Genomic DNA, 13,986 nt, shown 5'->3' on the forward strand with positions numbered 1-13,986 from the left:
TACTGCCTACTCTAGAGATCAGATAGAGTTTTTAAGTATTTTCTTTAGTTTTATAAAAGTACATAGGGGAAAAAAGAATGAACGCCCTCCCTTTCCTTCAGTATTGTTTACGATATAAATGCTAACAAAATGTAACTGGTACATATTTAACTTGGGATCTAAAGGAAAGAAAGGAAGAAATTTAAAAGTTAGGCAAACAGTTCTGCAGTGAAGTAAATTAATGCTGAGTCTGTGACAGGGCAAAAACGATGATTCCAAGATACCAAGATATGACCAAAGATACAAAGTCTGTAGTCCTGTCCTTCATTGTCAGTGTTTTCCTGTGGTGGGTCCTCACACCTGCGGACCCAGACACCAGGTCTGTTCCAATCACGGTTTTGGACAGTCTTCCATCTGCACACCATTCTGGCAAACAGTCACAGTATTATTTCTTTTGAGGAACACCGGGAGGAATTTCCTCCTCAAACTAAAAGCTTTGAAATTATTTTAAATCAAAGCTTCCTTCATAGAATTTTTTAAGCTTTTGTTTTTTTTTTCAGTGAAAAAAAAAAAGAATTCAATCATATTCCAGAGGACATTGCTACTAATTCCTCCTATATCCTAAAAATACCATTAAAAGTACCATATATAATGATATACCTATATCTTTTATGTGTTAAAAACACTATGTCATGTACCCAACAGACTCTCAATCCATTGGGTAATTCCTTAATTAGGCAGATTTTTGAAACATGTATTATGTACACAACAGACCGGAACGTCTCCTTTGGAGCATTTTCTAGTCTATCGGGTGATTACATCATTAAGCCACACATGCTACGTAGAAAAAAATCCTTATGAAAATTCATGAAAAAATGTACAGCACATCATTAGCATGCAGCAGACGTGTATGCTTTTGATATTTTCTCTGGTAAAAAAAAACTACATGAAATAATTAGTCCAGGTCATGAAAACAGGAGAAAGGTACCAGACACTGGTGAAAATGAAAATTGCAAAAATTGCATCTCTCATGGTTTAGCTGAGAGTAATTTGCTTTATTGGAAAATGGATTCTAAAACAGTGTTCATTTGAACTACAGCAGAATAAAGAGTGTTGCTTTATTGATTTGGTATTTCCTATACACACTTAACTTCCTCTCTTACTCCTCTTTTGGACACTCATAAGTTTTACAAACCAATGGGTTGAAGGTTGCAAATGACCAGTGGTAAGACCATTAATTATTCAAGGCATTTTGTACTGTGTGTTTGTATATGGATATCTTCACTTTATGACCAAGAGTATAAGGGATTGCATATCTTTTTTGGTAAGTTGAAACTACTAAGTAATATGAAGAAAGGTAAACTGTTGATTTAACTCTCAATAGTGAAAGGCTTACATATTTACAAAATTAAGCAAAAATCTCAAAGACGATATATTTGAAGACTAAAATAAAGCACAGGTTTTATTAAAAGGAGCTACTAAACTCATTAATTTATGACTTTTCTTTCTGTAAAATGAGATCCCATCCTACATCCTCGTCCTCCTCCCCCCAAGAAAACCCCAACAACAAAAAAAGAAAACCTCAGTAAGCAGAGAACAATGAACATATGCAAGACAGTAAGGATCACAGTAATTCACTCCCTGAATGCTCCAAATCTTCATGGCTTAAAAAGCATCCCAATTTTCTCCAAAGGTAGTGGCATTTATTCACTGGGCCATAGCTAATTTTACATGGAATGCAAAAATGTTAGTTTAAGTTTAATTTACCATCCTATTTAAATATTTCCAATGTAGCTCTCAAACTGCAGAGCTATCCCTCCGTCTATTTTAATTTTAAAGTAAGTTAGCAAAGGCTTCCTTCTTAATCCCCAGAGACTACCTACATAGTGACACAAACGCACAAATTTATGACAGCAACATAAATGCTCTTCTGAAGTAATGTGCAACATTAAGTGAAAATCGTTTCCTGGAAAGATATTATAGGTATCTATATTTTATTTGCCATCTTAAACATATCTGGGTCTTTATGGCCTTATTTTAAAAATGTATTTCCTTTTTATATTTCCTGGTGCAAATGGACTGCATAAATAAGCAATGTGCTATGAGGCTTCAGACCAGCCGATAAAACCTTTCAATTTTCATGCCAGCTTCTTCTTTTGTAATTCAAATCCGCCTGGAAACTGGCAGCTCTGAAAACTGAAACAAGCACTGCCACAAATACCTTGTAATGCTATCGACCTTGTCTGCCCATGCAGTGAGAAAGGGGGATGCGTATGTGTCTGCAGCCATCCAGATAACACAACTCATTTTTTTGGGGGGGGGGGTTTGGGGTGGGGATAACAGAAGCCAGCCCCAGACTGTGCACCAAAAGCAGTCATTACCAGGCGCGCTGGAGAATAAGTCTCTTCAAAATACACAGTGCATTTAAAAACCACATATGAGGCTGAGCCACTGCTGTCATTACCAATTTTAATTTAGCTCCTTCAGTTTGCCAGCCAGATAAACTCTTTAGTGCTGTTTTTTAATCTATTTGCCACATTTTATGTTTAAGATTATAGTAATATGGACAGGAGAAGGAATCACTTTTAGGGGAAATAAAGAAATAGATCCGCTTATCAGCGCCCATCAGAAAGTTCATTAATCAGCCAGGCTTTGTGCCCTCTAAATTGAAAGGTTAAATAATCCTCTCAGGAATATTTCTCGGCCCCTCCGCCAATTGTCCGGAGAGGAGCTGCCATTCATAGCACACGGGATCGGTGACAGGGTATCTTACCACTGTTTGGACCCCAAACAATGATGGACAAATGGCCTGGTTTACAAAGAACCTTTTAGTACATGGATGGAAAAGGACCACAAGCTTTGAAGCAGGCTGGAGGGATGAGGAGGGAGTAAAGATAGGATGTGGGGGGGAAGGGACAGAAAAGAATACATACATGTGTGAATCCACAGATATTTTATCTGAATGTTTACTGGGGTGGACGATAAAACATAGAAACCACATTAATATACATCTTCCAATCATATGAAGTACTTTACATATTCAAATTTGCTTATATATTTTGTATACAACTGTATATAAACCATCATTGAAAAATTATGGAATAACAACAGCACTGTAAGCTCTATTATATTTATTAGCTAAAACACAGAAAATTCAAATAAACACCAAGATTTTCATTTTTACCATAACTCCAACTGACTTACAACACAGAGCACTCCCCCCTCCCCACCCAACCGTGCTTATTCGCCTGAAATAGCCTTAACAACAGTCACAAAGGCAGGGAATTCCACAGCTGTAAGGATCTGTCTAGAGAGGGGAAAGTAATGCTTTTTTTTTTCTCTTACAGTATGCCTTATCTTAACTCCTGCTTGTCTCAAAATAAAGAACAAACATGGAATAGGAATGTTTTTTGAAAGAATACAAACCACAGGCCCTGAGAAAATGCTTAATTTTTGTGTTGCCTTTTTTGCTGGACCTATAAGAGAATACAAGTTGAAGTCTGTAAAAGTGACCAAGCTTACACCTCAACATCTTGCTGTGAAATCAGGCTGGTTTCTGGCATCAGTCATGTGAAGGCATGAAGCAGTTTCATCTGAAGTACAAAAAAACTGATATGCTATTTTGTTTCCTTCCTCATCTGATTGAATAAACCCTGTACCCCCAGCAGAAAGTATTATAATTGGTATATGTATGTATATGTGTGAGAATTCTTCAATTTCATATTACTCTTAAGATTTATGTCATTTCATTTGCTTATGATAGATAACTACATTCAGATGACAATGAAATTATCATTTAAGAACTGATTGTTTATAACATTTCATTAATTAATATAACATATATATTAATTATATATACTATATTTTTCAAAATGGTATCTTTATATGGTAAAATACATGGCTATGTTTTATATAGTCATTTTCATTAGGGGAAGAAGTAGCCTAAATATTTTTGTGATCCAATTCTTAAGTGTCTTTATAACAATTCTTAGAAAAGTCAAATTAAGAAAATAATTCAAATTTGCTATATTTAAAAGTTACCTACATTTCTAGAAAAGACACAGATAAATAATATCAAAATGAAGAATGAGGTAAATACTTTTGTTAACAGAAGCGTGCCTGTGAGTATTTTAATTTCAGTAACTATAAGAAGGAAACATTTTTATGAGACAGAAAGTAAAGAGGTCATTATGAATCTCCTCATCTTAGGCAAACAATCTTTTCAAAACACATTACAAAATAATCTAAATAAATTTTAAATAATATTAAATAAATATTAAATAAAACAATAATCTGAGTTTGGGCTATTAGTCCAGAGGCCATCTTTACACGTGTGATGCATGTATCGTTCTGCTTTATTAGAGCCACAGTGTTGAATATGAGCTATGTGCTAGGTACTGTGCCAAGTACTTTACGTTTCTTATTTCATTGCATACTTACTTCATCCCCATTTGTCAGTTGAAGAAACCAAGGATCTTTTTTTTTTTTTTTTTATTTATGATAGTCACAGAGAGAGAGAGAGAGGCAGAGACACAGGCGGAGGGAGAAGCAGGCTCCATGCACCGGGAGCCTGATGTGGGATTCGATCCCGGGTCTCCAGGATCGCGCCCTGGGCCAAAGGCAGGCGCCAAACCGCTGCGCCACCCAGGGATCCCCGAAACCAAGGATCTTAAAAGCCAAATATATTAATGAGGCTTGACCATCTAAGTAGATTAAAGAGCCAGAATTTGAGCCAATGTCTGATCCCAAAGCTACATTCTTTTTATAATGTTAAAAAAAAAAAATTTCCTAGTAATTTCCTCACAAATAAGTCTGCCATTCCAAATCAGTTTTATAGCATGTTTTTTAAGGATTTCAATAAAATGAGAAGGAAATGTGGTTGTAACTATAAATAAAGGAAACAGGAGAAATCCAAGAAAGACAAAATTGAGATTTTATTGTATAAGCAAAGCGAATAAGCAATCCAAAATTTAGTTCCCCCAACTGAAAAGAAATATGGGGGTAATCCACAAATACATGTAAAGGAAAATATTTATGTAAAATTGGTATTGATAGACATGGGTACATTACAAGGTTATTAAGATGACTTTATTATCTAATAGATTTGGTTTTATGTGACTTTTGAAAAAAAGGAATGAAAACAATGTGGTACCTTTATTACCAACTGATTCATGAATCAACATGAACTCTTTTTACAAAGCTGATAGGGATTTCTGAACATTCCCATGGAAAAACTTTTGTTTTGAAATGTGACCTACCAGTGTATTGGTACACCAATTAAGGCAAAGTCTATTTTTAATTCCAAAGATATTAAAAAAAATTTTTTTTTGGTTAAGTGGTCTCTAAGCATGTAGCATTTTTCTTCAGATATTTTTGATATTTCAAAAAACCCCAAAGATACTAGTTTGGATGACCATTGCTGAGTTCAAAATAGCTGAAAGAAAATAATCAAAATGTACAAAAACATAACTCTCATGACTTTCTTGTATGTAGGGATTAAGAAGCAAATGAATTTCAAATCTAAGATCTGATTGATTTTATCAATAATTCATTAACTTTTAGTCATTTAAGAGATTTTGCTTTTAAAATCTTAAACTTAATTCAATTTAAGATTACTAATACAGTTTATACTGTAACAAAATATAACACTAGTTCAGAGAGATTGTGCACGTCAACAAGTCAAGGGGTTCTTTCAGGAGTCTTTCCCTGAAGATTATTCAAATGATCGACCAAAACCCTTAAAGGTTATGGTTGATCATGACTGTGAGTAACTAAGTGATTCCTAAATACTTAAAACCTGTTAGGAATTACTGTAATCTACCATGTCATTTACATGCATGACTACTAAAAGGAATGTTTAATACAAACATCATTGGTCCAGTATACTTTATCTACTTTTACTCTTGCACTGAAATGTCCAGAGAAGATTATGACAAGCTCAATCGGTTGGAATATATTTAAGGAATGGCATGAGTCACCTGTTCAAAATACACATGAAAAATCACTTAAATATGTTAAAATTATTCTATGTAGTACTTCTATTCTCTTCATGTGTGGTAAATATGACAAAGAATAGAAATCATTCAACATTTCAAATTTTTAAACTATAATTTATTATATAGCCAGATACTGTGCAGTGTTAAAACTGGATTTTGAACATTCTCAGGCTGTTTATATTCATTTTTGTTAAAATAGTGGCCCTATTTCAAAGTGTAGAGTTGTAAGTAAAAAAACAACAATGTAGTTTTATTTGGGATTATATGAATAATGTGTGTGTTTCTGAAGAAGAAAAAACTAAAAATGCTTATATATATTAAAATTATAAATACTTAGAATTTAATTACCACAGAATGTAAGTATCAAGAAGAAATTGCCCCTATAATGGCTAACTATAATTCTTTTGTAAGTAAAGGTGAACATACCTAGGAAACAGAAAAGGACAGTAAAAACTTCAAATGTAATTTGCATCTTTCTATCATACTCAGGAGAAACCTTTGCCAACAGAAAAGAAAAAGACCATTAACAGTACTCCCTTAAATTTTAAAAATAGAAATAAAACTTGAAGCCCACATAGTAAATATGTAAGTCCTAAATGTAATGGTGTTTTTGTCCTCAGCTACTAAGGGGCAGACAAAAAGGCACAGGGACTTTTTTGCCAAATGAAAAAAGTTAGCTGTTTATATTAGAGCTTCAGGTTCAATTAGCTTATTATTGAGCAACATGTCCTACCTAAAAATGAATAGAAATCATAATGATGGGTGATTAGGACATATCTTCAGATATTTAGAAGGTGGCAAAAACACAGCTGTATCTGCCAAACATTTATAATGAATCTTTTATAAATTGTGTGAATGTTGGATACTTTCATTGCTTATCTGAAATACTTAAATTTATAAGAGAATTAATGTTATTAATGTCACTTGATATTATTCAAATATATTAACACAAGAAAAAAAAAACTACTCAAAATATGCCATATTGATTTTTCATTTAAAACACATTAATTTTTGCATTAAAATACTAAAAGTCAAATGAGTTGGAAATTCTCTCTGAAGGGGATGACACCTCAGTATTTCTTAGAAAAGAAGAAAATATGAAGGTTTTCTTATGTGTGTTAACAAATAAATAATATGTAAATTATATCCAAATCCAAATTTTATTCTACTCCCATTCATTAATAAGTGTGTACATAAAATATCTAAATTTCTGAAAAAACACTCTGGGAGGAAAAATAACATGTGCATTCATAATTCACAATGTTCACTTTTTTCCTCTTTCTTTCACAGAAGCTTTAGAAAATTGCTTTTTGATGATTTGGCAAATAGTATTTATTTTTAAATGAATCTCATTTATTGAGATTGATAATTCCAGGTTTCATTTGCTCTGAAATTGCATTTTCCAATTGCTTCCAATGATAAGTTCTAGAAAAATGTGGTTCAACATGCCAGTGAAATAAAGATTTAAAAAAAAAAAAAACCATACACCTCAGTTGACCTACTCTGTAAATGTAGTAATTATATTTTATACTAAATTCTAAACATGGTAAGACTGAAGTAAAAAACTGCCAGCAAAATGTTGACACTACTTTAAGAATAAGGTATTTAAATAAATATAAAAGTATTCACATAAATTTTCCATTTTAAAAATATTTTAAACTTTTAGTTACTGTCTACATGTACTTTCTATCCCTGTAACATATGGAGTATTAGAAAATAGTCATCAGTGCTCATTCAGGAATTCTTTTTATTCAGATACCAAGTAACTTGCAACATAAAGCAGTTTGATTTATTTTGTAGTACTACAATGGGAAGACAGCCTTGAGGAACTACAAAATAGTTGTGTGCCTTCTGAATCATCAGGGCATGATTACACTTACCTCAGTAGTATCTCAGTGGTATCTAAGTGGAAACTAAATCTCTGAATATTTGACAGAGATGTAATATCTCAATAGCAACACTTAACCAATCAAAACACTGAAATAGCAATACCAGATCTAGAGGGGGAAAACCCCCGACAGTTGAAACAAGAGTATTCCTAGTTCTTGAAGGAGTCAGCAAAGTGAACTGAACTACCAAAATAAGAGCTTCTAAAATGAATTTGTAAAGTATTAGTTTATGATAATCTGTATGCCAGGCCTCAAGATATGTTACCAAACAAAAGTTGATTTAAGTTTTCTGAAGTAGAATGAGGCCTAGTTCTCACTCTATTCTGGAGCGATTTAACTCTTTAAAATACAGTATGTAACTAGTTCTGTTCTCTTAAACATACACACGGAAAAGGGCATATCACTTGATATCTATTGTGGATGGGGTTCTGGTGGGTTTTGCAGCTCTGCTTATGCAGCCCAAGAGCTCTCAGAAAAAGATTTAGTATTTTCAACATATATTCAATAAAGAGAGAAAAGGCATTCCTACCCTCTCCCTCTCTTCCTAAAAGAAAAGATTCTGGCTTGGGACTGACTTCTGGAAACTTTTTATTTTTCATTTCAAGTTATTTTAAAAAATCCAATCCAGAGTTCAGGCAGTTAGAAAACTGTTATCCATCCTGTCTTACATCACAATTCCAGGATAAAGACTTTTGGATAGCTATAGCCTCACAACCAAATTCCACTTTGTTATTCCCCCCTTTTGGACTACAAAGCATAGCTCTAGAATTAAATTTAAATCTGTTCACATTTAGGGTTACCTAGTATGGAATGACACAGAATGCTTTAGAGTAACATTCTTATTTAGTATAAAACTCTCATTTCTGTACTGTAAAAACCCAGAAAATACATTTTAAATTGATGCTTCCAAGTAAGGAGAGAAAAGTGACTGGCAAAATGAATCAATATTGTTAATTATGGTTCATAAGATACACTCTGGCATTCAACTAGGTCAGGTAAGACATTATTGATTACTACTAAACTCTGGTCACCAGCTTTTTCCTAGGCTAGACAGGAAAGCAAGGAAACCTACTCCTCCCCATCTCCCTGACAGCAAGTATTTTACTTTTTGAAGTGTGAACTCTAGGCATTCCAAAGACTATACATAAAGAAATATTTAAAAGGTAATTCTTCGAAAAAGGTTACATTTGTGTCCTATTTAAACTTTCAGTTAAAATGGTAGTAGGTTGTAACATATTTTAACAATGACACAAAGAAATCCAGGCGCAAAATTAAACATAAAAGATGTATTGTCCTTTTTGATTCTTAACACACACAGCCCCCAAATAGCATACTCCTAGTTACTTTTTTAAAGTAAGTAGATTAAAAACAAGATTAACAAAATGTCCAAAGCATGTCAAATTATAGCCTCTACTAGTTAAAAATTCTGTTGGTTGTAAAACTCTGTTGGTGGCCATTTTGGCCTAGGATTTTTAATATAAATGAGACTAGAGATGACAGGGAATGGGGGAAGGGACTTTCCTTTTTGAATAGTTAAAGAGGGAAAATTTTTATCTAGAATGAGTTATCTGAAAGATGTAAAAGAATATTCAAAGTCAGGTTTTACCAAAATCTTAAAATATAACAGAAATTAAACAAGAACAGTGCTATAGTACTGACGATTTTTTAAAAAAACTTTACAAACACTTCTGAAGGTGGTAAATACATAAACTATCTGTGGAAATTATTTAATAGCTAAATAAAAATCATATATTTTTCTTTTTCTCATGCAGGGCTCCAAATGATCATCTGAAGTGAAGTCATTAAATTATATGAAGTAATTTTATAGTCACTAAAATATAACAAGAAAAATGCTAGAGCTAAATTAGTTGTTATAACATGTATATGTGTCTATGTAGATATATATGTAATATCTTTTTATTAGAGTTTTATTGGCATGTACCCTTTAGAATGATGGGCTTAGTTATTTTTAATGTAGTGAAGTCCAGTCGAGTTTGATTAAAAAGCTATTCTATTTCAAGTTCTATTCAGATACAAGTTGTTAAGGAAACTTTATCTCATTTAATTGCTGAAAATAGTGAACATTTCTCTTCTTTAATTTTCTTACTTTAGAATGTGTTTTAAGAAATTTTTGATTTGGGACATTTTACAAGTCCATTTATACCAATCAACTTCATCATCTTTCTTGTGTATTTGAGAAATAATGGTCTATTTAACCTAAAAACTTTTCTTTCTTTTTTTTAAAGAAAGAAAGCAATTCCCAAATAGACCTTAAATTATAGTTGCTAAACTAGGCTGTATAAATGTCCTTCTAGGCTTACTGATAAAAAGCAGATAAAAGCAATTGAAAAGTTCTCAAATGTAAATGTTTCCACACTGGATATATTAATCAGTTTATTCCCCCCAAAGCACAGTTCATTTTGGGTAAGAAATGGACGCTTTTTGGCTAAAAAAAATAAATTAATCAATGATTAAATGCAGAAATTTCCAGAGTTTCAAGAAGACTGGTTTAAAGGAATATACAGTGGCAATTCTAACCCAGGCTTCATTATTTGGTCATTGCTGAGTGATGCCACAATCACATGTGAGGGCTACTATAAGTCAATAGATGGCAGTCCATCGCCTAGTAAAAGGGCTAAAGATGATGAAACTCACCATGCATCTTGCTTTTATTCAAGATTAAATATTGCTTAATTACACACATTTGGATTTGCCTATATACATAATTATTTACCTATTTTATTTTAGAAGGATTGATACATAAATACACATTTATAAATGTACTAGTTTAGCATTTATACTTGCATAGTAAATTAATTCTAAATTACTAATTATTAATTTAAACTTGACAATTATAAATTGATAGTTACCTGCAGTATTATTTTGAAAAATTAATCAGAATTCCAGATTGAGAAAAATGGATTTTTCAAAATGATTGTGTTATACCTATAAATAGAATATATTGTAACTCCCCAAAAGGGAAATTCATTTTATTTTCATTTTCCCCCACTATTCTTTTTACAATTTGTTTTTCAAAAGCTATGTTATTAAACAAACCTCAAATATTTCTGTCTTAATAAACACCAATTTCTATCCTTCTATGATAGTTATATAAAATAATATAGGTACAAGCAATAAAAAGAGGGTCTTCAAAACAGTACTTCCCACACTTCAAGTTTTCAAGGCTGGAATTCTCTAACTCAGGAGAAAAGGGAAAAGAAATGCAATTGTCAAATCCCTTAGGCTATTTCTTAATGAAAACACCGATGAAGAAAACTGCTATCTAGTTACAAAAAGTGACTATGATCTTGAAAAATATATGATAGGATTTCAACCAAGTTTAGGCTACAAAGATTTCACCATGTATGTTAGACAAGAAACCTGCTACATAAGTATAAACATAATATATCTGGATGAGTTACATCTGTAACAATATGTTAACATACATAGGGGTATGTGTGTGTGTGTGTATTTTGGTAGAACACTAAATATTTTAATAAAATCCAATTTGGGACTGAAGGATAGTTGAGAAGTTACAGATTTCTACTGAGAACCTTTACATTACATAAACTAAACAGTGGTAACAGATACGAAAACAAACCACCTGGTATTATTCCTTGCCTCTTGGGCCTGTGATAGACATATTAGTAGTTTGAGTCACTTGGTGTACTTTTTATTTCTGTAAGAGGAAAGCAGTAAGAAGACATGCTTTGTAAAACTTCGTCCTATTTTCACTGTCTTCCTATAACCAAAACCTTTTTGATGTGTTAAATCTTAAGGAACAGCTTTTATAACATTGTTATTAACTGTCTAACTATAAGAATAATCTTAATTGTTGTCTTGCTCAGTATAACACATTTAATATATTAGAAAATGACTACTAGGGCTATGGTGAATTATTGAAATTATTTAAGCTGAATATTAACAACTAACTAACTTCATAATATTGAGCACTAGCCAATTGCTTTCATAGTAAATTATGTTTTCTACTTCTATTTAGCCTAAATTCACAATAAAAGGAAACCACAGAATTGAATAACTTGAATGGTATTAAGCAGATGGTTATACACTTTGAATAAGAAGAGCTTAAGGATATGACAGTTGAATTGTTCTATATGAAAGATATACTGAGCTTTTTTTAGCTTCATTAAAAAATATATGCAAAAATTTCAATAAAGCCAGAAAAATGATTATGGAAGATATTATGGATAGTATGCTTATGGACTGTACATAACACAACACTTTAAAGATACTGGATTACTATTATTTTTATGGCTCCTGACATACTTTTCTCCTTTAATTTAATGAATGAGTCCAGGAAAACTGAGATACCATGATGTAATCTTTAAATGATGTGAGTAATAAAAAAAAATCAAAATCTTTTCAGAACAGGAAGATAGAGAATAGAGTAGTGGGCAGGGGAGAAGAGAAAAAGTATATTATTGCTTTCTCAGTGCAAAAACTCTTCAGATGTTTATTATCTTCTAGTAGAAGATGCTTGTCTATATTTTATGGTCAGCAGTTCAGAGAAGGATAAATAGGCTAGGTCTTGGGGAAAATAAAAAAGGTGTTTCTACTCACCGTTAGGTGATACTGCCTCCAGATTTCTGGGCAAGCCTGGAAAATAAAAATATTGATCAGCTGGGAGCATGAAACAAGGTACTTTACAGCCTGTTGGTTTTGGCATAACCCAGCATCCACCGGTGTCGGTCACAGGAAAATAAGAAGCTTAACAGAAAGGGTCTGCATTTCAGCTTCAAAAACCTGGCTAGACAGTTTAATTGAATTTTACACTGGTTTAACACACTCCCTGCCATTGTCAGAAAGCCAGTAACAAAGTTTTCTCTCTCATTTTTTTCTTTTCAGGTTAGAAGTTTTGGGGCACTAAGATGTGATTAAGAGCCATAACTCAGTTAAACTGATAAATGAACAGCAGTGGTCAAAATCAATAAGACTCACTGAGTACACCTTTTAAAAGAACATTTTGAACCTTGGTAGTAAGATAAACAACAACAACAACAACCCCAATTTATTAGCAAGTGCTTTAAAGAAGACCACTGTGGTTATATGTTTCTGATGTCTGTTACCATCTTTTACCTAATCACTTGCTGCTAACCTTCAATACTGTGAATAGAGTTAAAAAGAAAACTACAACAAAATAAAACAATCTCAAAAATCTAAAGTCCATGGCTTTTCCCTTAAAAGTCATCTTCTCTATCTATACATTTATAAGCAAATAACTGAAAACAATAAAACCTCAATAATTTTGTAAAAGATGGATTTACTGAAGCTAGAATAGGTAACAAACAAATACAAGCAACAAAAAGCAGCAGCAACAACAACCAGTTAGGAAATATTTTCTTTCGGATACAAATACAAGTCTTCTTTCCTTATATTTAAATTAGGACTCTGTTAGGGAAACACTTTTTCTAACCAAGTTCTTATATTTTATTGGTCTGCCATCTTTGGACAAAAAGAACAGTTGATAACAGAAAGTATTTTTTATAATTATTAAATAGTAATTAAAATATATTAAACCAAGCTAAGTAAATGGCAGTTCTTAAAGTAAATGTGAATTTATAGCTTTTGTTTAAAAATGTGTGCATACATATGTGTATAGGCATGCACACATATGCATGCCTAAAATTAGAATGAGTTGAGTTTTTTTAAAACCTTTAGCATCTTTGACATACACTTTGAAACAATTCTTTACATTCCTCTTTCATTTACTTTTCAGGGACGTGATAAAACTAATGAAGATAATTCATACAATCTAAAATTATTATGGGTATGGCAATAATTCAGAAAATAACTTTTGAATGGCAAACCTCTACTCATTATATCATCATAAGTGATTATACAAAAAAAAAAGAGTAGATAGTTCTAACTACGCTAAAAATTTTATCCATTATGTATTTTAACTATCTTATGTCATTTTCTAAAGAAAGGTGTGTAAATTAGACTAGTTAGTGGTCAGCTTCCCAATTTAAATGTCATACTCATGCAAACTAAAGTGTCTGACTAAAAAAAGCCACTTGTATACAGTGATTTCTGGATGAACAACAGTGATCAAAAGGAAACTATTTTTAACAAGTAAAAGTAGCTTCAGAAGGTACCAAATA

The 13,986-nt window shown here is 32.2% G+C and overlaps 1 protein-coding gene across 3 annotated transcripts in view; it reads right to left on the bottom strand.

Annotated features, from left to right (window-relative positions):
* The window catches only part of ZCCHC7 (zinc finger CCHC-type containing 7), a 249,465-nt gene that overhangs the window by 14,203 nt on the left and 221,276 nt on the right, over positions 1-13,986 (bottom strand). For all 3 annotated transcript variants that reach the window (XM_041760890.1, XM_041760891.1, XM_041760892.1), the window contains exon 6: positions 12,446-12,481. In XM_041760890.1, the coding sequence (XP_041616824.1) occupies positions 12,446-12,481 (36 nt within the window). The remainder of the gene's footprint in view (positions 1-12,445; positions 12,482-13,986) is intronic.

The sequence above is a fragment of the Vulpes lagopus genome, chromosome 7, assembly GCF_018345385.1.
Source record: "Vulpes lagopus strain Blue_001 chromosome 7, ASM1834538v1, whole genome shotgun sequence".
NCBI lineage: Eukaryota > Metazoa > Chordata > Mammalia > Carnivora > Canidae > Vulpes > Vulpes lagopus.